We start from the raw sequence: 27,142 nt of genomic DNA, 5'->3' as shown, positions 1-27,142 counted from the left end.
TCTGGTCGTCCACGGAGGAAGGAAGTACTGCGCATGTCTCTGCAGCCCATTCGGATAACGCGTGGTTAGGATTTGCTAATGACAATACCGGAACACTGTGGTTGAACCCCGGTTGTGCACTAGAGTGACAGCAGCACCAACCAATAGCTGCAGTCCTGATAGCACACACGCTTGTATACGGCAAGGTCAGCGGCAGCTGTCAGGTGAGTGTAGAGGGGAATGAATGAGGTAGAAGCGCTTATTGCTCGATACCCAAAGGGTGCGGGACCCGGGGGAGCTGCCGGCTTGTTGTAGGGTCTCCTGGTCGCGGTCTCTGCGCTCTCCTACACACAATTCAGAGTCATGAATTGTGGAACGCAAAGAGATTGGCTACTGTGCATGCGCGGCCGGTCATCTTACACAGACGCACCAGATTTAGTGTGGATGTCTCTATTAGTAAGTTTATGTGGGGAATCCCGTCAGGCGTGACCTGTGCAGGTGACATCCCTCTGCTGCCGGGCACTCGTGCTGTTTGCTTACTCCTGAGTCCTGACTTGAAGAGTGCCATTGGCAATGTCCTTCAGATGTGAAGGGATATCCAATGCGGATTGTCATTATGCCAATGAGCAGAGATAAATCCACCGTCCATAGGAAATTAGTGCAGTGATTTTCTATGAGCTTTGGACTCATCTCTGCTCATCAGCATAATGAGCCACGTTAAGGCTAATGTTCACACATAGCGTCTAATTAGTGTTAATTAGCGATAACACTATTTTTCTTTGAATTGTGTAATAAAATATCATTATTTTTTCTGCAGTTCTGCCAAAATCATGGTAAAATATTGTTTTACAGCGAGTTGCACAATTCACAGTAAAATAGGGCTGTTTAAACACTGTGTGAACATGTGCTAAAGTGCAAAATTTGACCTGGGCATTGTGGTATCAATTTATAGACATTGGTTTGATTTCTTTTCCTGTGTGAATTGGATGGGTTGTTACTTACATCTGGTGAGAATTTAATTTTAAAGCAAATGTACCACTTAGGTACCTTGCTTTGTGTTTTTTTTTTTTTTTTTTTTTTTTTTTACACGAACAGACCGACGCTGGCGCAGGGATGCCGGTGGCGTCATTCTTTTGAACCGCCACCCGGTTCCCCTGCATGGTGCCACTCTATTCCTTACCATGAAGCACTGGGGGCGGGCCCGCTGGCCCCCAGTGTGACGACACCCCCTCCCCTCTGTGACACAGCTCCATTAGAATCAATAGAGCTTCATCAAAGAGGCTCTCCTCTTTGATGGAGAGATTGTTACGCTGGGCTGGGCTGGGCTAGTGCTTGGGAATAGACCATTGCCATGCGCAGGAATCAGGGGGCAGTTCAAAAAAAGGATTGTGGGACAGGCATGTGCCAGCGTTGGTCTATTCTTGCAAAAAACACAAAGCGATGCACCCAGTGTTACCTTTGCTTTAAAGGTACATATGTATTCTACCATCATTATAGTAATGTATTGTATTATAATATCTGCATTTGCATTATGTTATTAACTTCTATTTCTGCAGTGCACATAAGCATGTTGGGAGCTCGTCTCATCTACAATGCTGCCAAACGAACAGGTATGGTTTCAATGTCACTGGGTGTCTTAACTGTGCAGCAGCTTTATCTTTGTGATAACTTGCAAGCTGCAACTGTGATTGACAGCTTGAGAGCTATCAGAATAACTTGCAGATTTTTGTATCATAAGGTTTAGCCAAGTTATGGTTCTTTGCAGGGGCATACCTCTATAGCAGCCATATCAGTTGCTATGGGGCCAGCCACATCAGGGGGCCCCATGGCCTGCTCCTGCAACACACTGGGGGCCACTGAGCCGTCATCATTTGCAGCACCTGGTGCCCCAGATGGCCCCCCGGGTTTTGAAAATGTCCCTTTAACTGCAGGCACTCCTGACAAGAACTTGCAGTTATGTAATTATGACTACACTTGACCTTTAGTAGTCAGTCAGGGGGGCCCTATCAAAAGTTTGCTATGGGGCTAGTTACGATCCTGGTTCTTTGTACATTACTGTGGGCTCTTTTTTTGTGATTGGTGGGAGTCTTTACTCAAGGACCTCCTCTGATACCTTCTGACTTCAGTGACAGAAAGTAGGTGTAGTAGTACCTTGGTTCTCAAACTTCTCGGAACTCAAACAGTGTTTCCAAGGAAACTTCTTTGGTTCTCAAACTCTTGCTCGGTTCTCAAACACTTTTCAGGCACCCAGTCTTGAAGTACAGTAATACCGCAGTATTCAAACAAGATTTACCTGGAAGTAATTCAGAATTCAAACTTTGCTCTGTATCTGAACGTTTTTGTGAGCGTGGATGGTGGGTTGTACCTGGTGAGTTTAGCACTGGTGAGGCTTTACAAACAGTACAGCACTGTATAAGACTGCTGGAGTGCATATACTGTACAGTAGTAGTACAGTCAGTGTACCACCATCTGCCATCCGTTACAGTGCTGGGATGGGGGGCACTACACAGAAAAGGATGGGTAAGGAGTTGGTGACTATTTTACTACAATTGCTTGTTTTCTTGAGTGTCCTGTACAGTATATAGTGCTGCTCTTTATTGTTCTGTAGTGATTAAACTGGACACTTTTCAATGTAATAAATGATACTGTAGGTTAGGGCTGGGTGATATTGGCCTAAATCAATATCACGGTTTATCGCACATGTAGCTGCGGTAACGATAATTTAACGATAATTATGACACGCCCCTTTTAGCAAACCACACCCACTTGCCATGCCAAACTGGCGCTATTTTGATTAGAAAAAGTAAAAAAGAACTGAACAGCAACCCATGGTTAGTCTGTTACCATTATTACTATTTGTCATTATTAGGGGGGCTCAGCAGAGACCTGGATGTGTATATACAGGTATACAGCCTCTACAGGATGTGTATACACGGGGTCATATAGGAATACATGTGTATAACCATATGGGGGGTGGGGTGGATAGGTGTATATGACTATATGGGGGGATGGATTGGGGTGCATTACTATACAGGAGGTACATAGGGATAGAAGTGTATGACTATATGGGGGTGGGGGAGTGGATCGGGGTGTATTACTATACAGGAGGTACATAGTGAATACAGAACTATACATGGGAGTACATAGGGATAGGGATGTATGACTACAGGGGGCACATAAGGGGAGGGGCGGATAGGGGTGTATGACTGTACAGGGGGGGCGGACAGCGGTGTATGACTGTACGGGGGGGTGGACAGGGGTGTATGATTGTACGGGGGGGGTGGACAGGGGTGTATGACTGTATGGGGGGGTGGACAGGGGTGTATGACTGTATGGGGGGGGGTGGACAGGGGTGTATGACTGTATGGGGGGGGGTGGACAGGGGTGTATGACTGTATGGGGGGGGGGTGGACAGGGGTGTATGACCGTATGGGGGGGTGGACAGGGGTGTATGACCGTACAGGGGGGGTGGACAGGGGTGTATGACCGTACAGGGGGGGTGGATAGGGGTGTATGACCGTATGGGGGGGTGGATAGGGGTGTATGACCGTATGGGGGGGTGGATAGGGGTGTATGACCGTATGGGGGGGTGGATAGGGGTGTATGACCGTATGGGGGGGGGGGGCGACAGCGGTGTATGACTGTACGGGGGGGCGGCAGTGGTGTATGACTGTACGGAGGGGGGGCGGACAGTGGTGTATGACTGTACGGGGGGGGGGGGACAGGGGTGTATGACTGTGCAGGGGGGGGGGGGGGGACAGGGGTGTATGACTGTGCAGGGGGGGCGGACAGGGGTGTATGACTAAGTGGGGGGCGGACAGGGGTGTATGACTGTACGTGGGGGCGGACAGGGGTGTATGACTTTACGTGGGGGGCGGACAGGGGTGTATGACTGTACAGGGGGGGGGGACAGGGGTGTATGACTGTACAGGGGGGGGGGGGGACAGGGGTGTATGACTGTACGGAGGGGGGGCGGACAGTGGTGTATGACTGTACGGAGGGGGGGGGCGGACAGGGGTGTATGACTGTGCAGGGGGGGGCGGACAGGGGTGTATGACTGTATGGGGGGGGGGGGACAGGGGTGTATGACTGTATGGGGGGGGGTGGACAGGGGTGTATGACTGTATGGGGGGGGGGGGGGGGCAGGGGTGTATGACCGTATGGGGGGGGTGGACAGGGGTGTATGACCGTATGGGGGGGTGGACAGGGGTGTATGACCGTACAGGGGGGGTGGATAGGGGTGTATGACCGTACAGGGGGGGTGGACAGGGGTGTATGACCGTACAGGGGGGGTGGATAGGGGTGTATGACCGTACAGGGGGGGTGGATAGGGGTGTATGACCGTATGGGGGGGTGGATAGGGGTGTATGACCGTATGGGGGGGGGGATAGGGGTGTATGACCGTATGGGGGGGTGGATAGGGGTGTATGACCGTATGGGGGGGTGGACAGGGGTGTATGACCGTATGGGGGGGGGGGCGACAGCGGTGTATGACTGTACGGGGGGGCGGCAGTGGTGTATGACTGTACGGAGGGGGGGCGGACAGTGGTGTATGACTGTACGGGGGGGGGGGGGGGGGGCAGGGGTGTATGACTGTGCAGGGGGGGGGGGCGGACAGGGGTGTATGACTGTGCAGGGGGGGCGGACAGGGGTGTATGACTAAGTGGGGGGCGGACAGGGGTGTATGACTGTACGTGGGGGCGGACAGGGGTGTATGACTTTACGTGGGGCGGCGGAGAGGGGTGTATGACTGTACAGGGGGGGGGGACAGGGGTGTATGACTGTACAGGGGGGGGGGCGGACAGGGGTGTATGACTGTACGGAGGGGGGGCGGACAGTGGTGTATGACTGTACGGAGGGGGGGGGGGGGGGGGGACAGGGGTGTATGACTGTGCAGGGGGGGGCGGACAGGGGTGTATGACTGTGCAGGGGGGGGCGGACAGGGGTGTATGACTGTGCAGGGGGGGGCGGACAGGGGTGTATGACTGTGCAGGGGGGGCGGACAGGGGTGTATGACTGTACGTGGGGGGCGGACAGGGGTGTATGACTTTACGTGGGGGCGGACAGGGGTGTATGACTTTACGTGGGGGGCGGACAGGGGTGTATGACTGTACAGGGGGGGGGGGCGGACAGGGGTGTAGGACTGTAGTCCCCTCAGTTACAGTACAGGGCTGTAACATAGGAGGAATGGATGTGCTGCAGCAGGCAGGATACCACACACAGGGCGTGGGGGGGCACTCGGATGGGACTGGCCCGGGAGGGGGGACCGGCACAGTCATGGACGGGACAGGTGCGGCAGGACGGGGCCTCTGAGAGGGCAGACAGGTGCGCTGGGGGGGACATAAAAATACAAAAATACCGCAATTACCGTCCTGGCTAAGTTGAAGTCGGTTAACGAACGCCAGTGACGGTATCGGTATTTTTGCAGGATATCGCCCAGCCCTACTGTAGGTAATTATTGTTGGCTACTGGAACCGATGAAACACATTTACATTATTTCCTATGGGAAGACACCGCTTGTTTCTTAAACTGCCTTCCTAAACCACTTAAGTTTGCGAACTAAGGTACCACTGTTAATTCTTGTCATTTACACGTGTGATAATTGGCTGATTATTGATCTATGTAATAGAGACAATGATCAGCCGATGACAGTGATCATCCGCTGATCGTGTCTTTTGCTCCTGTCCTAAAATCATTCGCTGTCGCTGTGTGTAATAGCGATGCCCGTCCGTATACATTTCTCTTCACGGTCCCTGGTCTCCTGCCCTCTGCTCGCTTCCCGTACCCGCCCCTGTAGCTTCAGAGTGGATCTCTGAACTAACAGGCCACTCAGCCAATCACTGGCCGCGTTTTTTCCTTGGAGAGGGCAACTGCTAACTGAATATTGAGCCATGTAATATGCAAAGAAATGACATGTCAGTTCTTTGGGCTGACGGCTGAGTGTGCATAAGATGTCCTATTCAATCAATGGGGCAGGCAGAACTTCAAGCGTTCGGGCAAGCGTTCACAATTCAGCACAAATTCCTTAGTTTTAAGGGCCCTTAGATTGGAAAATGTGACAATCACATGATTGAAAGCATTGCATTCTGGAAAATGCCAAACCGGGAAGAACACAAACACAAAACAGAGCAAAACCCCCCCAAACAAATGGATTTTTGGTAGTTTCAAAACCGGGATAGACAGTTAAGTAATGCGTTATGCTTCTGCAAAAGTTTCATTTTTTTTTTAACCTCTACCTGGCGTTCCCCCTTAACATAAGGCCTGACTCAAGACCTGAAAATTCAGAGCTGTTGATTTCAAAACAAAAAGAGCAAGCTAAGCAAGTCTTGTTCACTGCAGTGTCATATGGCACCATACTGTGGTTGTCAAAGTAATGACATTTCTTGTGTTTATCTTTTTTTTTCCTATTAACTTCAGTGTCAATTAAATATAGTATAATACTATTAAAAGAAAAATTTTATGCCAAATCCGTGTATAACCCCTTAACAACACAGGGCGTATATATACTTACGCCCTGTGGTCGCCTTGGGGACTTCAGAGAGCGGCTGAACTGCTCTGAACTGCCGCTGTCCCAGGTGCGGCATGTAGCCCGGGACTGCGGCTATAAGCGGGCACAGTCTGATCGCCGTGCCTGCTAATCAAGCAATCAGATGCAGCTGTCAAAGTTGACAGCTGCATTTGATTGCTTGCTGTCTTTCATACCTGGTGGTCTAGTGGGGTGGATCGCCCCCCACGGGACATCGTCCCGGAGGAGCGATCCACACATCCATTACCTGCAGGGGTCTGCGCCGTAATGGCGTTGATCCCAGCTCGGCACTCAGTTGTTTTCGGCTGCAGCAGCCGGAAGCATTCGAGTGCCTATCTCATCGATCTCAATGAGAGATCAGTGTGCATATACTAGAAGTCCCCCAGGGGGGCTTCTAGTATATGTGTAAAATAAATAAATAAAGTGGTATTAATAAAAAGCCCCCTCCCCTAATAAGTTTGAATCACCCCCCTTTTCCCATGTTATAAATAAAAAGATAAAATAACCATGTTTGGTATCGCTGCGTGCGTAATCGCCCAAATTATTAATTTATCACATTCCTTAACTCTCGCACAGTATACTGAGTAAGCATAAAAAAAAATCCCAAAGTGGAAGATTTCACATTTTTGGTCGCATCAAATCCAGAAAAATTGTAATAAAAAGCAATCAAAAAGTTGCATATGCGCAAACAAGGTACCGATAGAAAAAACACATCATGGCGCTAAAAATTACACCTCACACAGCCCCATAGACCAAAGGATAAAAGTGCTATAAGCATGGGCATAGAGCGATTTTAAGGAACATATTTATGTTAAGAATGGGTTGAATTTTTTACAAGCCATCACATAAAAGAAAAGTTATGCATGTTACATATCGTTGTAATCGTATCGACTTGAGGAACATATGTAACAAGTCAGTTTTACCCCAGAGCGAATGGCGTAAAAACAAATACCCCCCAAGTGTCAAGTGACCAGTCACAAGATTGTACAAGAGCGTGCATCCAATTGTACTGTACAATAGGACACAGAATTGGACCCTGTCACTGAGCATCACATTGTCACAACCAGCTGATGCAGGTTTAAAGGGGAACTCCGGGTAGAGGTAAAAAAAAATTAAACTTCTGCAGAAGCATAATGCATGCGATGCGCCCCGACACGCGTTTCGGCAACACGCCTTTCTCGAGGGGACGAGAAAGGCGTGTTGCCAAAACGCATGTCGGGGCGCATTGCATGGGCAGAGTGCGAACTAGCACTTTAGGTATTGCTTCATCAGTAGTGTACTCCATGGTATTAACTTTGTGACACATGTTGGCTATTGTATTGAGAGCCCTACTGTGTTTATAGATAGATTAAGCTACTGTGTCAAGATACCCAACAATTTATTATACATTCTCTGCATTGTTGCAAGATTTTTTAGTATTGTGGCACTTTTACATATGCACTTTTTCCATGCGTTCTGTTGCAATCAGCTATTCTGATTTATTCCATGATTTTATTGTATGACTAATAAAATTTCTCTTTTGATTATATGATTTCTGGGTACAGTATGTTTCTTGTGGGTATTTATTTAGTTTTCTCCAGCAGTGCTGGCCCACAAAGGATCTGTTTATTATCTGGAGTACTTAATAGCTATGCATAAAAAGGGATCCGTAGAGCCTTATGGTGCGTTTACACAGACAGATTTATCTGACAGATTTTTGAAGCCCAAACCAGGAACAGACTATAAACAGGGATCAGGTCATAAAGGAAAGACTATGATCTATACTCTTTTCAAATCCATTCCTGGCTTTGGCTTCCAAAATCTGTCAGTGTAAACACAGCATTAGGCTACAAACCCACTTGGCGGGTCTGCAGCGAGTCCCCTCGCTGCGTATTTGCAGCGAGACTCGCTGCAGATCCCGGGCCTATACTTTTAATGGCAGACAAACACGCAGCAGGGATGTACATCCCTTCTGCGAGTTTGTCTGCAGCCCACCCCATTAACCCCCCGGCTGCCGGAGCTGATACTTCACCTGATCCCGGCTCCGGCGGTTCCCGATGTCTTCAGCAAGCCGGAGAGGGGAACAGGTGAAGTATATGCTCCAGCCAGCCACCCGCAGCCCCTTTAACACCTCCCGCAGCCCCGGCCCCCCAATCGCCCCCCCGCAGCACCGATCGCTCACACGCCCCCCCGATCGCCCCCTGCAGCCCCTGCAGCCCCGGCCGCCCGATCGCCCCCCCCCCCCCCCATGGGGGCTGCAGGGGGGCGATCGGTGCTGCCGGGGGGGGGGGCAATTGTGCGGCTGGGGCTGCAGGGGGGCGATTGGGGGGGGGGGGCGTGCGATCGGTGCTGCGGGGGGGCATTGGGGGGGGGAGCGTGCCGGGATCAGGTGAAGTGTCAGCTTCGGCGGGGTTAATGGGGTGGGCTGCAGACAAACTCGCAGCAGGGATGTACATCCCTGCTGCGTGTTTGTCTGCCATTAAAAGTATAGGCCCGGGATCTGCAGCGAGTCTCGCTGCAAATACGCAGCGAGGGGACTCGCTGCAGACCCGCCAAGTGGGTTTGTAGCCTTATGGTGCATTTACACAGGCAGATTTTTCTGACTGATTTTGGAAGCCAAAACCAGGAATGGATTTGAAAAGAGGAGAAATCTGTCTTTCCTTTATGACCCGTTCCCTGTTTATGGTCTGTGCCTCGCTTTGGCTTAAAAAATCTGTCAGATAAATCTGCCTGTGTAAACGCACCATTAGTGTGCATTTACACAAAGATTTATCTGACAGATTTTGGAAGCCAAAGCCAGGAATGGATTTTAAAAGAGGATAGATCATAGTCTTTCCTTTATGACCTGATCCCTGTTTATAGTCTGCTACTGGATTTGGCTTCAAAGATCTGTCAGATAAATCTGTCTGTGTAAACGTGCCATTAGAGTCCATTTACACAGAAAGATTATCTGACAGATTATCTGCCAAAGATTTGATGCCAAAGCCAGAAACAGACTATAAACAGAGATCAGGTCATAAAGGAAAGCCTGAGATTTCTCATCTTTTCAAATCCATTTCTGGCTTTGGCTTCAAATCTTTGTCAGATAATCTTTCTGTGTAAATGGACCCTTATGGTGTGTTTACACAGAAAGATTTATCTATCAGATCTTTGAAGCCAAAGCCAGGAACAGACTATAAACAGGGAACAGGTCATAAAGGAAAGATTGAGATTTCTCCTCTTTTCAAATCCATTCCTGGGTTTGGCTTCCAAAATCTGTCAGATAAATCTGTCTGTGTAAATGCTCCTTTAGTTATGAGTCTCAAAACACTGGAAGAGCCAGATATCCCTCCTGGTAAGGAAACCTGTTGCTAAGGGGTGCCTCCCAGTAAGGAAATTACCAAACTACCCTGATACGTAGCCTCTTAAGCCCACTTGGTTGCAAGCATTGGGAGACAAATAGAGAAATACCAGAGTGGCCCCCTTTACATCAAAATCTAACTCTGTTGCGAGTATTATGACATGACAAGGGAAATACCAACTGGCTGTGGATAGATGCCTGGTTTATGTATTTTCCTTGTCATGTCGCAATACTCACAACTGAGTTAGACTTTTACGTAAAAGGGGCCACCCTGGTATTTCCCTATTTTTGTCCTAATTTGTGTTTCAACTGAGTGGACTACAAATCAGGGTGGTTTGGTGATTGTCTCTCTAGGAGGTTCCCCTTAGCAACAGGTTTCTTACTGGAGAGATATCTGGCTATTCCCATGTTTTGAGACTTGTAAGGGAGGTTCCACGGACCTCTTTTTTTTTTTTTTTTTTTTCTGCATATTTAAATTTTTTTAGCGGGCAGGGTAACAATGGAGACTCTTGAATGAGTACTAAGCCCAGTGATTGTTGTGTCTTCGTAGTAATGACCTATCCACAGTATTGGGCATAACTAATGGCTCTATTGCACGGAATGTTAATCTGTCGAATCGGGCTGATTCGGCAGATCATCGCCCCGTGTAATAAAGACAACAATCATCGGCTTATTGCATCTTTAGGTCCTGACCTAAAATCATTGCTGTGTAATAGTGATGCACGCCCAACAGCTGATGAATCTGTAAATAAAATAGTATTGTTCATAAATTGTCTCTCCACGCTCCCTGGTGTTCTCTTTGCTTCTCCCCACAGCCGCTGATACAACTTCAGAGTGTCTGTGAAGTGACAGGCCACTCAGCCAATCACTGGCTGGGACAAGACCACCTGTCACTTCACAGACATGCCCTGAAGATGCATCGGAGGCTGTGGACAGGAGCAAAAAAGAACAATGGGAAGCGTGGATAGGTAGTGTGCGAACTTCATTTAAAGCAAGGCCTGCACACACATTGTCAACAATGTTCATGCAGCTCTTGCTGCACAATAATCGAGCTGTGTAACAGGCTCAGTAATCGAGTGCCGATCTAGCAGTTCGGCCCTCATTTACTATAGTGATCGAGCCGTCTAATACGACCCTAAAAGGTTGCGGGGGGTCCAACCACTGGGGCCCACAGCTCTATTCAGCTAAGACTTTAGAGCACCCCAGTGATCGAACTCCCCTCAATCCCTTTCGGTGTGCTCCATCATGTGGATTGTGTGAATAGGGCATAATACTCCCAGTAGGGAAACCAGGGACAATGCCAAATTTCTTTCACCATTTTTTAAAAAACGTAGTTCTTTCATTTTTCCATCAACAGAGCTTAAATTTTCCCTGCTGTGCCTATAACTTTAATAGTATATTAATATTTACCAACTGATTTTGCAGCATTTTACAAAGATATTGTCCATTTAGTCCTTGTCCCCATTAGTGCTTGCAAACTATATACGTCAATCTGTATGTTTTTGGCGTGGGAGGAAAAAAAGTACCCGGAAAAAACTCTCACAAACATGGGGAAAACATACAAACTGCAGATATTGCCCATTTTTTCCATCCAAAATTTTGATCAGATACCAAAGTAAAGCGCACATGAGGTACAATTGTCCGTAAATTGGGATCGCTGTGTCGTGTCTTGCTGCACATACAATTATCCACATGGACACAATAGTCTTTGCACTTTCTTCATCACTGTATCAATGTGAATAGCAAGATTTCCAACAGAGAAAACGAATAATTACACCCAGTAGTGCAGATCCTCTTTTGGCTGAACCTTCACGCTTGCATCAAAGTGCTCTGCAGCCATCCATCATCACTTTGATCAAATTAATGCCAGTGACTTACAGTCCACACCATGTTTAGGGAGACAACCCCCCTTTTTGTCAAGCTTGACACATTTTTTTGCTATTTCATAGTTTGGACAATTATGCACAGTGCAGTGCTTTCCCCCCCCCCCCCCGGAGGTTTTTTTTATATGTATATATTAGGGATGCACAATGCGCTGAAATATCGATACTAATATTAATATAGGCCATAACACTTGCATTTTTTCACCCAGAAACCCACATGAGCCCTTTTTTTTTTGCGCCATTAATTGTACTTTGCAATGACAGGCTGAATTTTTTCATAAAGGACACTGCAAAACCAGAAAAAAAAAATGCATTTCTTTTATTTGGGGTTTTTACGCCGCTCGCCCTGGGGTAAAACTAACTTGTTATGTGTAACATGTATAACTTTTATTGTATTTGATTGCCTGTAAAAAAATCAAACCATTGTTAACAAATATGTTCCTTAAAATCGCTCTATTCCCAGGCTTATAGCGCTTTTATCCTTTGGTCTATGGGGCTGTGGGAGGTGTCATTTTTTGCACCATGATGTGTTCTTTCTATCGGTACCTTGATTGCACATATGCAACTTTTTGATCGCTTTTTATTACAATTTTTCTGGATTTGATGCGACCAAAAATGCGCAATTTTGCACTTTGTTTTTTTTTTTGCGCTTACACCATTTACAGTGCGAAATCAGGAATGTGATAAATTAATAGTTTGGGCGATTACAAACATGTTTATTTATTTATTTATAACATGGGAAATCCCGGAGGAGCGATCCACCCCACTAGACACCAGGGATGGCTGCATTCAAGTAATCGGATACAGCTGTCAACTTTGACAGCTGCATCCGATTACTTTATTAGCGGGCACCGCAATCGGACCGTTCCCATTAATAGCTGCGGTCCCGGGCTACATGCTCTGAACACACGTAGACGGCCTTGGACGTACAGGTATGTCCAGGGTCGCCAAAGGGTTAAGGTGGCCATACACCGTCAGTTACTGAAGGAGTCTTCAACAGGTATCTTTCCTATTCTCTCCATACACATGAATGGTAGGGATGGGGATGGGTAAGCCACAGCCAGCCTGCTCTTGTGGCGCCTTATCTCTCAGAGAACACACGCTTTATCCTTATGGTACATTCACAAAAAGAGATTTTTGAAGCCAAAGCCAGGAATGGATTTGAAAAGAGGATAGATCCCAGTCTTTCCTTTATGATCTGTTCTCTTTTTATAGTCTTTTACTGGCTTTGGCTTAAAAAATCTTCAAAAAACGTGCCTTTATTTTAACTGACATTATGGGTTGATGGAGTCTCAGGAGACCCCCTTACATTTTCTACTGGAGGGTTTAGCAGGAGATTGGCAGGCCAGGATTAGCAGGAGCTCCAGCTTCTTGTTTCTCCTCTTTACAGGACCCAACAGACTTCATTTGGGGACAGGAAACCACTGAGTCTGGAGAGGATGGCTTTACCTTTTTATTTTACAGGTTTACTGACCTTGGGAATAGAGTCCCTCTTGTCAGGAGTGCTTTCATGGTGATGGGGAAAATAATATAAGGGCAGACTAAATGGGCCCTGCGGTATTTTTCTTATGACAATCTTATATTATTTTATATTTCTGTGTGCCGTCAGTTAATTTTCTGATGTAACATAAGGCTACAAGTAGTTCTGCAATATATACAAGCAGCTCTGCCATCATGAAGAAACCTTGGAATGTCCATGTCAGAATGTCCCTGTGCATTGTGTTACCCGATTACAGAAGCGTATTATTGGCTAATGGCCCTATTCCAGTAAGACAGTATAAATACACAGAGGAAATTGCTTACAGCTTGGAATAATTAACTGATGAACTTGTAAATGGCTGCCATGTTTCATCACAGGTCATGCCACCCAACAAGTGGAGCAGATCATAATAAACATGAAGTATGCATACATGGAGCTGCCAGTCACTTTTTTGTTGTTGTATCCCATATAAAGTGTTACTCTTTTTTGTTTTAATATTTTATGTGTGATTTCACAGAAGCTCACCCACTCCCTTAGAAATATGTACATAGAGAAAAAAATATTTGTCCTCAGCTCTTAAAGGGGTTGACCAGGCTTCCAGAAACAGCATCACTTTTGTCCTCAGTTTGGGTGTGGTTTTGCCGCTGGGTTCCATTGAAGTGAACAAAGCTGGATAATACCACACACAACCTGGGGACTGTTGTGGTGCAGCTGTTTTTGCAAGAAAGTATCTCCGTTCCTGAAATGTATGCCTTCTTAGATCTACTGTGAGTGGTATTATTGAAGGATTGAACTGTTTAGGAACAGAGATGTTGTAAAGTTACAGAGCTAAGTCAAAAAGTGCTGAGTGCATAAAAGGCACCAACTTGCTAACTGCAGAGTTCCAAGCTTCCTCTGAATTTAAAATCAGCAGAAAAACTGTATCGGGAGCTTCACTCCATGGTTCCCATTGCTGTCACTGCATACAAGCCTTACATCACCAAGCAAATAAGATTAATGGCAAGCATGAAATGGAATGCCACTAGACCCTGGAAATGTGTGCTTTGGACTGACAAACCTCTCCGCCGTTTTTTAGGGGTTTTCCAAACCACCTTAGCTCCAGTGGTGAGAAATCTTAATGCTTTGGCATACATAGACATTTTGGGCATTTGTATGCTTCCATTGTTGTGATGGTAATCGCTTTTCTGTTCCAGTAACCACAAAGCGCTGTCCATAAAGGCATGGCTAGGGTAGTTTGGTGTGGTAGATCTTGACAGGCCCACACAGAGCCCTACTTTTAACACTTTTGGGATGAATGAGAACTGAGATTCAGAGTAAAAGTCCCCTGACCCAACAAACCCCTTTTAACATTAAGGAGAAACGGCTCTAACTACAGCAAAAGAGAAACATGGATATATTTCCAATATTGTGTAAAAGATGTCCTTAGTCATGTCCTTAGTATTGTATAGCCCCCTCCCCTCAACCGACAACCCCCAGGGGAGGGGCATTTTTAATGTATCATTCTTTAATTCTTGCTCCTGACACCCAGAAAGTAGGCATGGGGAAGAGCCCAGCCTCTTAGGTCCAGCATTGGGAGCAGGATGAGGCCCTCCAGGGACGTGACCAATTCCCCTTTAAAATAAGAACTGTGCAGACCTGTCATGATTAGCTTACTGTAAGTGAGGATAGGGGACAAGTAAAACTGCAAATCCCTTTAACTATTAAGCTACAGCTGCAGGGCAAAGCAATTTTGTGCACTGCAGCTGTTACACAATGGTTAAGATCACGTAGCTCTGCAAATGTCGCACATTTATAGGAAAGAGGCAGTGTTGTTTTATAGGGTTCTCAGGGAAAAAATAAAATTTTCTCTGTGGCTGGAAGTTGTTTAAAAACATACTATACTCACCTCCTCCAGACTCCCATGCTGACTCACTTGGTTCTCTGCTGGTCTCTATTTCTAAGTTGTGTGCCTTTTCATCCCCATAGGAACTGCCAGTTTAGCCAGCCACAGGTTGATTATCCCTAATGAGTATCCCTAGGAACGGTCATTCAGCTGTAAAAGTGTCAAAGATCAGATGACGAGCCACCAAACACCTGCTCGTCAGCTGATTGGATCTTTTCGGTGATGGTAAAATTTATTGTTGTCGGCCACACATCTCCTGTGTACACAGAGAAAAGTTAATGGTCACACCACGGGGGACCAGAGTATAGCATGTTTATTTTTATAGGACTCCGATCCCTGGAGCTTATTTTGCTTTTGCCTTTAAGTCAATGTATCTATGTATTTTACCTGACTCATGGAGCCTTTGATGGACAGGGTAGATATCAATGTGGGAATTCTATAACTTTTTTTTTTTCTCTTTACATTCTAGGTCCCTCATGTCAGACACTTATTAGACCTTTTAGCCTGGCACCTCAGATGCATTCATTCAGTAAGTTACTGACCTAATTTTTTAATACTTGAAGAGCTGCAAAATCTTAAGGGGGAGGACAGAGTGAGAAAGGGGACATTATATGCCATTATATGATCTGTCTGTGACATTATAGAGATATACATAATATCAAGCAGTAGTGAAATTAGGGGGGGCAGGGTGGTGGTGGCTGCTGCACATGGTGGTGAGTAAAGTCTGTGCCACTGTCATTATCCAAGTGAACTACTTATATGTGACCCAGATGACAAGAATAGGGGGCTGAAATACAACCCATTGTACCCATAAAGATGCTTCTTAGGGTGGGGATAGGGGTCCCCTGTGCCTCAGAATACAAGTATTTTTTCCCAACATCCATGCAGCAGTGAGATCAGAAACGCTTTATAAACCCCAGCCCTCACTCACTCCATATGTGGATGCAGTGAAGGTTGGTGGAGGGGCTGTTGTGATATATTGTGCGACTTGGCGACCTACAGGTGCCATAGTACAGAGGAGGGGGATCATCACACTGTCCTTGCTGTACAGAGGAGAGGATCATCACACTCTCCTTGCTGTACAGAGGAGGGGATCATCACACTGTCCTTGCTGTACAGAGGAGAGGATCATCACACTCTCCTTGCTGTACAGAGGAGGGGATCATCACACTGTCCTGGCTGTACAGAGGAGGGGGATCCCCACACTATCCTCACTGTACAGAGGAGGGTGGATCCCCACACTATCCTCACTGTACAGAGGAGGGCGGTCATCATACTGTCCTTGCTGTACTGTGGAGAGGATCATCACACTGTCCTGACTGTACAGAGGAGGGGGATCATCACACTGTCCTGTACAGAGGAGGGGATCATCACACTGTCCTGGCTGTACAGAGGAGGGGGCTGGCTGTTGGTTGTAATAAGGGGCACAATGTAAACAGATGCTCTAGTGGTGCTGAAGTTGTAAGCTGATACTGAGGTTGCCGTTGTGCCAGGTTAAAGGGTTTGTGTATAAGTTTCCAGTTACATGGTGGTAATTAGAGATGAGCGAACCGGATTCGGGTTCGAGTCCATCCGAACCCAAACGATCTGCATTTGATTAGCGGGGGCTGCTGAACTTGGATAAAGTTCTAAGGTTGTCTGGAAAACATGGATACAGCCAATGACTATATACATGTTTTCCAGATAGCCTTGGGGCTTTATCCAAGTTCAGCAGCCACCGCTAATCAAATGCCGAAAGTTCGGGTTCGGATGGACTCGAGCATGCTCGAGGTTCGCTCATCTCTAGTGGTAATGTTATTTTTATAGCACTGCAGGGGTTAAAATGTTTTATTGTGTGTGTGGTTATGATTTCATAATGTGCTGGGGCCCTAAGAGCCCTGTAGCCCGAGCTACAGCTTTACATCATGGTAACATGGTTAAACAAGTATCATTTTGAAAACTCTATTTGGCCTCATTCCTCATTCAAAAACACTCAGGGCTACACCATTTGTCCAACTCCTGTTAAAGTCAATGGGTGTTATGCAAATTGTGTTACTTGCTTGATTAGGCAGTTTTCAGTTGCAAACAGGCCAGAGGGGGCCTGTAACCCTGCAATTTGTAATTTACTTCAAGACTCTAGTCTTCCAGTACTTATCAGCTGTTGTATGTCCTACAGGAAGTGCTATTCTTTCCCATCTGGAGAGGTTTTCTATGGGGATTTTTTTGTTACTCTGGACAGTTCCTGTCATGGACAGAGGTGGAAGCAGAGAGCACAATGTCAGACTGGAAAGAATACACCACTTCCTGAAGCTGATAAGTACTGGAAGACTTGAGATTTTTTAATAGAAGTAAATGACAAATCTCTGGCACTTTTTGGCACCAGTTGATTTGAAAGAGTGTGTTTTTTTTTCTTTGTGAACTACTACTCTTTAAACAGGTAATGTGCAGCTGATAACTGTGCATAACTGTGAACGATGGTGGTGCTGTTTTTGCAAGTAAAGAGCTTGGACATAAAAACATACATTGCAGAAAGAAGTCAGTGATTCTATGTAAACATTGTATATGTACATGATATAGCATATCTACATATGTTGAAACCGTGATAAAGATCATTTAAATTTTTCTTTTTCTTCCATTAGAGTATGTAAATGCCAGAGAAGAAGACACAACCTTGAAGTCTGTGACTGACCGGGCTGCCCAAACCTTGCTTTGGACAGAGCTGTTTAGAGGTGTGCAGTATCATAGGGATAATCCACTATTCTTGAGGAACTGTGTTTTGCAGTTTTAGTCTCCACTTTTCACCCTTCTTTTCCTTTTTAGGTCTAGGAATGACCTTAAGCTATTTGTTTCGGGAACCAGCTACTATCAATTACCCTTTTGAGAAAGGCCCCTTGAGCCCTCGGTTTCGTGGTGAACATGCATTACGAAGATACCCATCTGGAGAAGAACGTTGTATTGCATGCAAACTTTGTGAAGCCATCTGTCCGGCCCAGGTTTAAAAAAAAAAAAGCTAAATCTTTAATTGACAGATTGATCTAAAAAATGTCCGCTTTCTTCTTGAGACAGCACGGAGAGTAAGTGCAAACCCCACCTGAGCTGGAGACAAGAGTTGAGTTGTCTCTGGAAGAAAGTGGCCATGTTTTTCTAATGCTGGATAACCCCCTTGAGAGTGCTCATTTGATCACCATTGTGTAACATAACATGATTAAGTGCCCTGTCCATACTACTTACAGCTGTGGTTGTTGGAAAATAAATCAATCCAGCATAGGTAATTGTTAGGCATAAATAAATACAAGCCACAAAAGTGCATGCTCCTTCTAACCATTGAGGGCAGTTCAAAATTGGGGTGTATAGGCATAGGTTTATTTCTTTAAGTAGTTGGCTACCTTTTATGTTTATATTAAACTATTTTAATCATTATAATAATTCATTGGCATTGTGTGCTGGTCAAATGTCTCCCCAGTCCATAATATGACTGTGGAGGAGTATGGGACCACTGTGTCACTTTGGAAACATGTGCAGGGGAGAGTGACGTAACCATAGGCAGCCATCTTGTGGATGTGGGAGGGGGGGGGGGTCGGTTGGTTCTGTGTGGCAGCACATGATGACTGGGTATTGGGGCATCATTTTACAAAACAGGGCTTTATAGATCAGTCCAACAACATTATAATTATTAAAATAGTTTGAAATAAACTTGGGGTGGCCCCATTAATCTGTTACCTAATTAATAAAGGTATGTCCACTCTAAGGCCATCACCATTGAAGCTGAACCACGTGTGGATGGAAGCCGTCGCACTACAAGATACGACATTGACATGACAAAGTGTATTTACTGCGGCTTCTGTCAGGAGGCATGTCCTGTGGACGCTATAGTTGAGGTAGGTAATTCATAATTCAATCATTCAGAAAGGATCAGAAAAGAATTCTTCCACTGTATGGAACTTTTTTTTTATCAGCTTTGTGTGCTTAGAAAAAGTTGAACTTGATTGAATTTTATTTATTATAACTAAACATTAGGTTAACATAGGAAAAGGTTGAAGGGTGAGAATATAATTTAACCCCTTCCCGGCATGTCATAGCATTACAGTACAGGTACCTGTCCTTTAGCGCATCCTGCCTTAACTGCCTTTACTATGAAGCAAGCTCAGTAGCTGAGGGTGAGGAGCGTCTGTTAGCTCACAGTTAATGGCAGTATAACTCCTCAGACGCCACAATCGTGGCATTTAAGTCTCTTTTCTGACAAGCCCAAATTGGTCACATAAAAGTATCCGATTGTGCACCTGTTGTGGTGAAGGTAGAAATGCAGTTGCTACCCCCTAAATCTTTTAACTGGCGTTTTAATAAAGCCCTCCTAGCAGATCTCTAATGTAAGCAAAAGATACAAAACTCGCTCACTAGCTACTTCAGAAAAAACTCTGATTCCACAGTCCCTGTACCAATAGTGTAGAAAGCAAATAAAACATTAATTAGGGAAGAATTCATCTCCTATGGTTTGTTTGTCAAGAAGAAAAAAAAAAACTAAAGCATTATATAACACTTTGTCCCACATTTTATACCTTGAGAACTGACATAAACTATCCACAGCCTCATTAGTTCTCCAAGAACTATGGAGAGAGAAACAAAGACGGAATCCACCGGAACATATCTGCAGGGATTCCGTAGTGTGAACATGCCCTTAATCTTAAAACTGCGAGAGCCTACTTGTCTATTAAGCCCTTCATGACCCAACAATTTTGTAACTTTTGGGGGTTCCCATGTCTCTGTATTACACTTTATGGTAAGACTGACATGATATGTTTTTTCTAGATGTCATTCTGAACACAACAATATGTATGTTTTCATAGCTTTTACGGTAAAACTTTTGTTTTGCTAATTAAAATTACTGTACTGTTATTTTTTTAACAATTTGATTTTTTCACCTACAGGACTGTTTGAGGTGTAATTTTTTTGTGCTTATGTTTGTTTATTTTTTGAAATTTATTTTTATTTGTTTGAATTGTATAATGGGAAAGGGGAGTATGCTGGGCTGTATAGCTAGATGTATAACCAGTAGAAAGTGTGAGATTGTGATCCCGCTTCATAGAGCCCTAGTGAGACCACATTCTAGAATACTGTGTCCTGTCCTGGAGAACTCTGAGACCTCGGCGCTCTTCACATAGAACCTGCCTGTTGCAGACTCTATTAGAAGAGCACCAATTGGACCGCACAGAGGTAAGTACAACTCCTCCGGCGGTGTGATTGCGGTGGTCCGGTCATTTACCGCTTGATCCAGTACTATCTTTACTGATGCTGAGAATGCCTTTGATTAGATGGACTGGACATTTATGGAAATGTCTAAACTTGCAAACCCAGTTAACAGGATATAAACTGGGAGATATCCTAGTGGACAGAACCTTTTCCTCACCCCTCACCTTGGCTCAATCTACCTTAACCTCCTATCTACCGCACACAAACCATTTAACAAACCTCTCTAGCTACAACTTTTTAGCAGCAAAATCACTCACTCCACTTTTTGGAAGCAAACGGGCCGTCCCGCCGTTCTCCCTATGGCGCCAAAAGGTTACAGAGCCTGAAGAAAATATGCCATTTTAAGTTCTCTACCTAAACCAAAGACATGGACTCCTTGGGCAGATTACATTGCACCTCACCCATCTTCTAATCGCTCTGGAGACATCTATCCTATCTTTCACCCCACCAGTTTCTAAACCGCTCTCAGTAACTTGGGTCCCCTCATGTAGCGTGTGCTTGTGTCCAATTTATTAAAATATAACAATGTTGTTCCTGCACAGTGAACAGCATAAATGAAAAGAATTGCTGATTTTATTTTATTTTTTTTTTTTTTACTTTATACATCAGAAAAAAATATATAATAGGTGATCATAAATTCCCATCTACATCAGTATGGTACCAATAAAAGCTGGCGGAAAAAAATGAGTCCCCAAATGAGTAGGTGGAAAAATAAAACTCTTATAGAAGTCCACAATAGGGCCATTTTATGAATAATTATTTCTAAAGAATAAAGTTTTACTGTTTAACCCCTTCAAGACCAAGCCTATTTGCACCTAAAAGACCAGGCTCATTTTTCAAAATCTGACCTGTCTCACTTTATGCGCTTATAGCTCAGTGATGCTTTAACGTATGCTAGCGATTCTGAGATTGTTTTTTCGTCACATATGGCACTTTATATTAGTGGCAAAATTTGGTCACTACTTTGTGTGTTTTTTGTGAAAAACATCAAAATATGAAAAATTGAAAAAATTAGCATTTTATGAACTTTGAAATTCTCTGCTTCTAAAAAAAGAAAGTTGTATTACATAAATTAGTTACTAAGTCACATTACCAATATGTCCTCTTTATTCTGGCTTCATTTCATAAACATATTTTACTTTTTTAGGGTGTTACGGGGGTTAGAAATGTATCAGCAAATTACCAAAACTGATTTTTTTAGGGACCAGTTCTTTAAGTTGATTTAGGAGGTTTGTATACTGGAAACCCCCATAAGTGACCCCATTTTGGAAACTAGACACCTTAAAGAATTAATCTAGGGGTATAATGAACATTTTAACCCTACAGGGGCTGGAGGAAAGTATTCACCATTAGGCTGTAAAAAAATGAAAAATTAAAATTTTCCAATAATATATACATTTAGATTAAAGTTTCTCATTTTCAAAAGGAACATGAGAGAAAAAGCACCCCAAAATTTGTAACACATGTTCTCTTGAGTACTACGGTACCCCATATGTGGGCGTAAACCACTGCATGGGCACACAGCGGGGCTCAGAAGGGAAGGAGTGCCAATTAGCTTTTCCATTGCAGATTTTGCTGAAGAAGTTTCCGAGTGCCAGGTGCATTTGCAGTGCCCCTGTAGTGTCAGCAGAGAGAAAAAACCCCATAAGTCACCCCATTTTGGAAAGTACACCCCTCAAAGAATTCATCTTGGGGTAGGATGAGCAATTTGACCCCACAGGTGTTAGAGGAAAGTATTCAAAATTAGACAGTAAAAATGAAAAATTCAAATTTTTTCCAATAATATGTTCCTTTAGTTTGAAATTTTTCAATTTCACGAGGAACAAGAGAAAAAAAGTACCCCAAAATTTGTAACGCAGGTTCTCATGAGTACAACGGTACCTCATATGTGAGCATAAACCACTGCATGGGCACACAGCGGGGCTCAGAAGGGAAGGAGCGCCAATTAGCTTTTTCAATGCAGATTTTGCTGAAGAAGTTTCTGAGCGCCAGGTGCGTTTGCAGTGCCCCTGTAGTGTCTACAGAATAGAATCCCCCCAAAAGTCACCCCATTTCGGAAAGTACACCCCTCAAAGAATTCATCTTGGGGTAGGATGAGCATTTTGGCCCCACAGGTATTAGAGGAAAGTATTCAAAATTGGCCAGTAAAAATGAAAAACTTGAATTTGTCCAATAATATGTTGGTTTAGTTTGAAATTTCTAAATTTCACAAGGAACAGGATAAAAAATGTACCCCAAAATCTGTAACGCAGGTTCTCCTGAGTACAACGGTACCCCATATGTGGGCATAAACCACTGTATGGGCACACAGCAGGGCTCAGAAGGGAAGGAGCGCCAATTTGCTGGAGCAAAACCGCAGCTAGTAACAGTTATTAGAATAGCGCAGTTACTAAAATACAATAAAAAAAATTAGATTACAGGTAATGTGGGGTGGTTCCGGGTAATCTAGAGGTGGTTAAGGGCAGTCTGAGGTGGTTAAGGGCAGTCTGAGGTGGTTACGGGCAGTCTGAGTCTGAGGCGACGTGCGGTGGTCAGAGGCAACCTGCGGTGGTTGCGTGCAATCTGGGGGGTTACATGTAATCTGGCATGATTACGGGCAATCTGGGGTGGTTATGCCCAACCTGCGGTGGTTATGCCCAACCTGCGGTGGTTAGGGGCAACCTGGAGGGGTTACAGACAATCTAGAATTGTTACGGATAGAGTGAAGTGCTTATAGCTAATCTGGGGTGGTTACATGTAATTTGGGGTGGTTACAGGCAATCTGGGGTGATTACGGACAATCTGGAGGGGGTCACTGGCAACGTGCGGTGGTTACGGGCAACGTGCGGTGGTTACGGGCAACGTGCGGTGGTTACGGGCAACGTGCGGTGGTTACGGGCAACGTGCGGTGGTTACGGGCAACGTGCGGTGGTTACGGGCAACGTGCGGTGGTTACGGGTAATCTGGGGGGTTATGTGCAATCTGACGTGATTACGGACAACCTGGGGTGGTTACGGACAACCTGGGGTGGTTACGGGCAACGTGCGGTGGTTACGGGCAACGTGCGGTGGTTACGGGCAACCTGCGGTGGTTACGGGTAATCTGGGGGGGGGTTAGGGGTAATTTGGGAGTAAACTGTAATTATTACTATAATAAAAAGTGTGTGTTTTATTTTTTTGTATGTTTGTCACTTTTTGTACTTTATACATTCATTTTCACTGTATTACTATGATTACTGTAATATTTTCTATCACAGTAATCATAGTTCAGTGACAGAGACCAAATTAGTCTCTGTCACTTTAAATTTTCAGAGCTTGGCTGGTTGTGGAGCGCATGCGCACTTCATAACCAGACAGGACACCGAAGAGGAAGGAGCTCCGTGGATCCGGTGAGTATATGGGGAAGGGGGGGTGACAGGGGGGTTGGGGGGACATCACTTTTTATCCCCTGTCACCAATCATTCATGGTGACAGGGGATAAAAAGTGCCTGGAGCACATGGCACAAGCGATCAGCGGTATATAGTATATACCGCTGATCGCTTGTACCGGGACCCCACAGGGGGGGTCCCGATGACTGCCCCATGCTCTCCGCTACCTCCGGTGGCGGAGAGCATGGGGCTTTCATTCATTTTTCTTTTTTGATCACTGTGAACAGACATTAGTCTGTTCACAGTGATCACGGCGGCCATCTTGGATCCGATGGCCGCCGCGGGAGGGGGGGTTAGTGACTGGGGCACTAGGGGGGCTGATCTGGGGTCTGATTTTTACTTATTTCATCTCCCCCCACCGTGGATTCACGGTGGGGGGAGATGAAATACAGCGGCGGCACCGGCCCATTAGTGACCGCCGTTCCGGCGGTCACTAAGGGGTTAATGGGGGTCAGCTGCGGGATCGCAGCTGATTCTCATTATCTCCGGTGCTGTACACAGATGAGAGCGGGATCGCTGTCCCTGCAGCGATCCCGTTCTCATCACAAAGCCCCGTCAAAGCCGGAACGTATATGTACATTCCTACTGCACGGGGCATGTGCAATAGGAACGTATATATACAGATGGCTGACGTGAAGGGGTTAAAATAAAAATCTGAAATATAAAAAAGCTATGTAAACATGAGTATTGTTGTATTTGGACTGACCTATGTAGTAAAAATATATTGACTTTACGGTAACGTGTATTACGTAGTTTACATGTTTTACGTAAAAACAAAACCAGAGCTAAATTTGTAAAATCACGTTGTTGTTGTTTTTTTTTTTTTTTTTTCAATTTCATCCCATAAATGATAGGTTTTATCATAGGTTACATTTTAGAATGGATTGCAAGGAGTCATTACAAAGTACAATCCCCCCCCCCCCCTTTACATAACCCTGTACATGGGAAATTAAAGTTAGGGTTTCTAGAAGGTGAGAACAAAAAAAAACGCAAGGCCAAAATCCGCTGTGTACTAAGGTGTTAAAACCATACCAGATTCTCTACTATTCATAAGATTACACAGAATTTTTTTTTTGTTTAGTTGTGGGAATGCCAAGATAAAACTACTAGTAATATTATTAATTCTTGCCCCATTACGTAACTTCCATTTTATAAAACCGACATTGTTAAATTTCACTTCTTTATTGCAGGGTCCAAATTTTGAGTTCAGCACAGAAACACATGAGGAACTCCTGTACAACAAAGAAAAGCTCTTAAACAACGGTGACAAATGGGAGACAGAAATTGGTGCAAATATCCAGGCTGACTTTCTCTATCGCTAAGCATTTTCCTCCTGTCAGATACTCAAAGCTGACTTCTTGAATTTCTCCACATGGGAAACTGTTCTTCACGTACATGCCTCACAGTTTGGTCACTTTACAGAGCACCCACTTCAAATCCAGGAAAAGGAATGAAGACCACCACCAGCTTGCCCATTGCCATCTGGTGATGTACTTATGTCGCTCAAAAGAATCATCCATTAGATATATAAATAAGCTGCCTAAAAGGCTGTCCTACCACCCAGTGAGTTATTCACTGGGTGGCTTCTGACTTTAATGATCCCTTGTAATCCCAGTTTATTAAAACCAGAGGCGTTCCTATATGCTGTTTTTCAGTATGTGCACTATAGAGCATTTGGCCTGTATGTTAGTAATATGCATTGCAGAAAACTGATATAATGATACTGGTATAAATGACATGGTGTGACACCTTTTTATAGTGAACATTGATATAGGCTTAGATATGTCTTAAACCCCACAGACCCTTAAAGCTTTAATGGTTTTACAGTCATTCTGTCGAGAAGTCTTGGAGTAAAAGTTTGTAGGTTTCTGGCATCAGCATTGAATATTTGTGCCTCTCCTAAATTAATGTAGTTCTTAATAAATCTGATTTTGTTTGAATTTAGGTAGATATTATTGCGTATTATTGTCAGTACAATTGCATAGGTACAGGATCGCAGCTGAGCTATGTAAGAGAAGAAACACTACGTGGGTGCCAAGTGCTCACTAGTATAATCATGCTATGCTGAAAGGTCATATTCTACAAATCCTTGAACTTAAAGCGGTTGTGCAGGGAAAATTAACTTGTCCCCTACCCACACGATAGGCCACAAGTAAGAGATCAATGGGGGGGGTCGAACCTCCGTACCCCCCACTGATCTCCATATGGCCCCGCCCTCCTTCCTTGTTCTGAATACATCCGCGGGTACAGCATGTGGATGGGGACAAAGTTATTTTTCTCTGCACAACCTGTTTAAAGGGGTTATCTGGGATTGAAAAGGTAAAAAAGCATACAAAACAAAAAAAAACAAACCCAGATACTTTGTTGAAAAAACAGCACCACACCTGTCCCAAAGTTGTGTGTGGTATGATTCAGCTCCATTCACTTCAATGGAAGAGATCTGCAAAACCACAGAACGGATTTTGTTAATGGAAGAAAGGGAAAATTATTTTTTTTTGTTTTTTTTTTTTATAAACATGGGTAACCCCTGGCCCCTTTTGATCACTGGAGGTGGTCTGGAAACTGAAAACTGTTGCACTGGCTTTTTGTTATTTCCTCAGAGGTTAAAGGAGAACTCCGGGGTCAGACTATTTTTACCAAAAGAGCTGGGGAGGAGGTGGCTTAACAGATCAACATGCACCAGCCCTGGAGTCCGCTGTCCTCCGCTCTGGTTCTTGTTCCCCTGGCCGCTTCTGGGTCATGGCGTGTCAGACCCGCTCAGCCAGTCAGTAGCTAAGGGACCAGGAACAGTAGTGGGAGACAGTGGATCCCTGCGCTGAAGCCAGGTGCATGTTTTTATGTTCTGCCATCTACTCCCGAACTCTTTTTTTTTGAAAAAAATGTCTGATCCCAGACTTCTCCTTTAAGGACAAATGTCAATCCCAATGCTGAACAATGAACTTCTGCGCCACTAAGGCTGCATTCCCACGTTCCGTGATCCTGACTGATCACGGACGTGGAATGCATGTACTGGAGCCCCCCCCCCCCCCCCCCCCCCCCCCCCCCCCCCCCCCCGCACTCGGACAGCATCTGTAATTAGATGCTGGGAGCGGGGGAGACTGTATTCATAAGCGCCGCGCTGTAATGAATCAGCCGCGCGGTGCTGTTACTACAGCGGTCCAGCACACATCAGTGTCCCAGGAGCTGAGGATAATGAGAGGCAGCTGCCTCTCATTAACCCCTTAAACGCTGCGATCTATAGTGATTGCGGCGTTTAAGGTACGATCGCATGTACCGACTGGCGGGGGTAAGCCTCTTCCCTCTGTCCAGTCGGTTCATCGATCTGTGCATAGAGTCTGCATAGATTATAAATATAAAAATAGTTAAAAAATAAAATAAACTTATTAAATATTGTAGCATGCAGAATTGTCTGATCTATTAAGATATTACATTATTGTTCC

General features: G+C 45.0%; 1 protein-coding gene across 2 annotated transcripts; it reads left to right on the top strand.

Moving 5' to 3' along the window:
- Positions 1-88: 88 nt before the first annotated feature.
- On the top strand, positions 89-25,646 carry NDUFS8 (NADH:ubiquinone oxidoreductase core subunit S8). Of its 2 annotated transcripts, none has more exons than XM_069980784.1 (7): positions 89-203; positions 1,536-1,589; positions 15,539-15,598; positions 17,688-17,777; positions 17,869-18,041; positions 18,798-18,926; positions 24,893-25,646. In XM_069980784.1, the coding sequence occupies exons 2-7, from the start codon at positions 1,547-1,549 to the stop codon at positions 25,022-25,024; spliced, it is 627 nt and encodes a 208-aa protein (XP_069836885.1). In that variant the 5' UTR covers positions 89-203; positions 1,536-1,546; the 3' UTR covers positions 25,025-25,646. The 2 variants fall into 2 exon arrangements, with proteins under 2 accessions (XP_069836885.1, XP_069836884.1); XM_069980783.1 differs by lacking the exon at positions 89-203 and adding an exon at positions 413-435.
- Positions 25,647-27,142: the final 1,496 nt, after the last annotated feature.

This window comes from Dendropsophus ebraccatus, chromosome 8 (assembly GCF_027789765.1).
Source record: "Dendropsophus ebraccatus isolate aDenEbr1 chromosome 8, aDenEbr1.pat, whole genome shotgun sequence".
NCBI lineage: Eukaryota > Metazoa > Chordata > Amphibia > Anura > Hylidae > Dendropsophus > Dendropsophus ebraccatus.
Note: the sequence above shows the minus strand (reverse complement) of the source record. Positions and strands in the feature narration are given on the sequence as shown.

Bases quoted from the DNA above. Each gene is read 5' to 3' on its own strand.
- NDUFS8 (XM_069980783.1), top strand. The intron at 15,599-17,687 runs GTAAGTTACTGA...TTCTTCCATTAG, and splicing joins ACCTCAGATGCATTCATTCA to AGTATGTAAATGCCAGAGAA. The intron at 18,927-24,892 runs GTAGGTAATTCA...TCTTTATTGCAG, and splicing joins CTGTGGACGCTATAGTTGAG to GGTCCAAATTTTGAGTTCAG.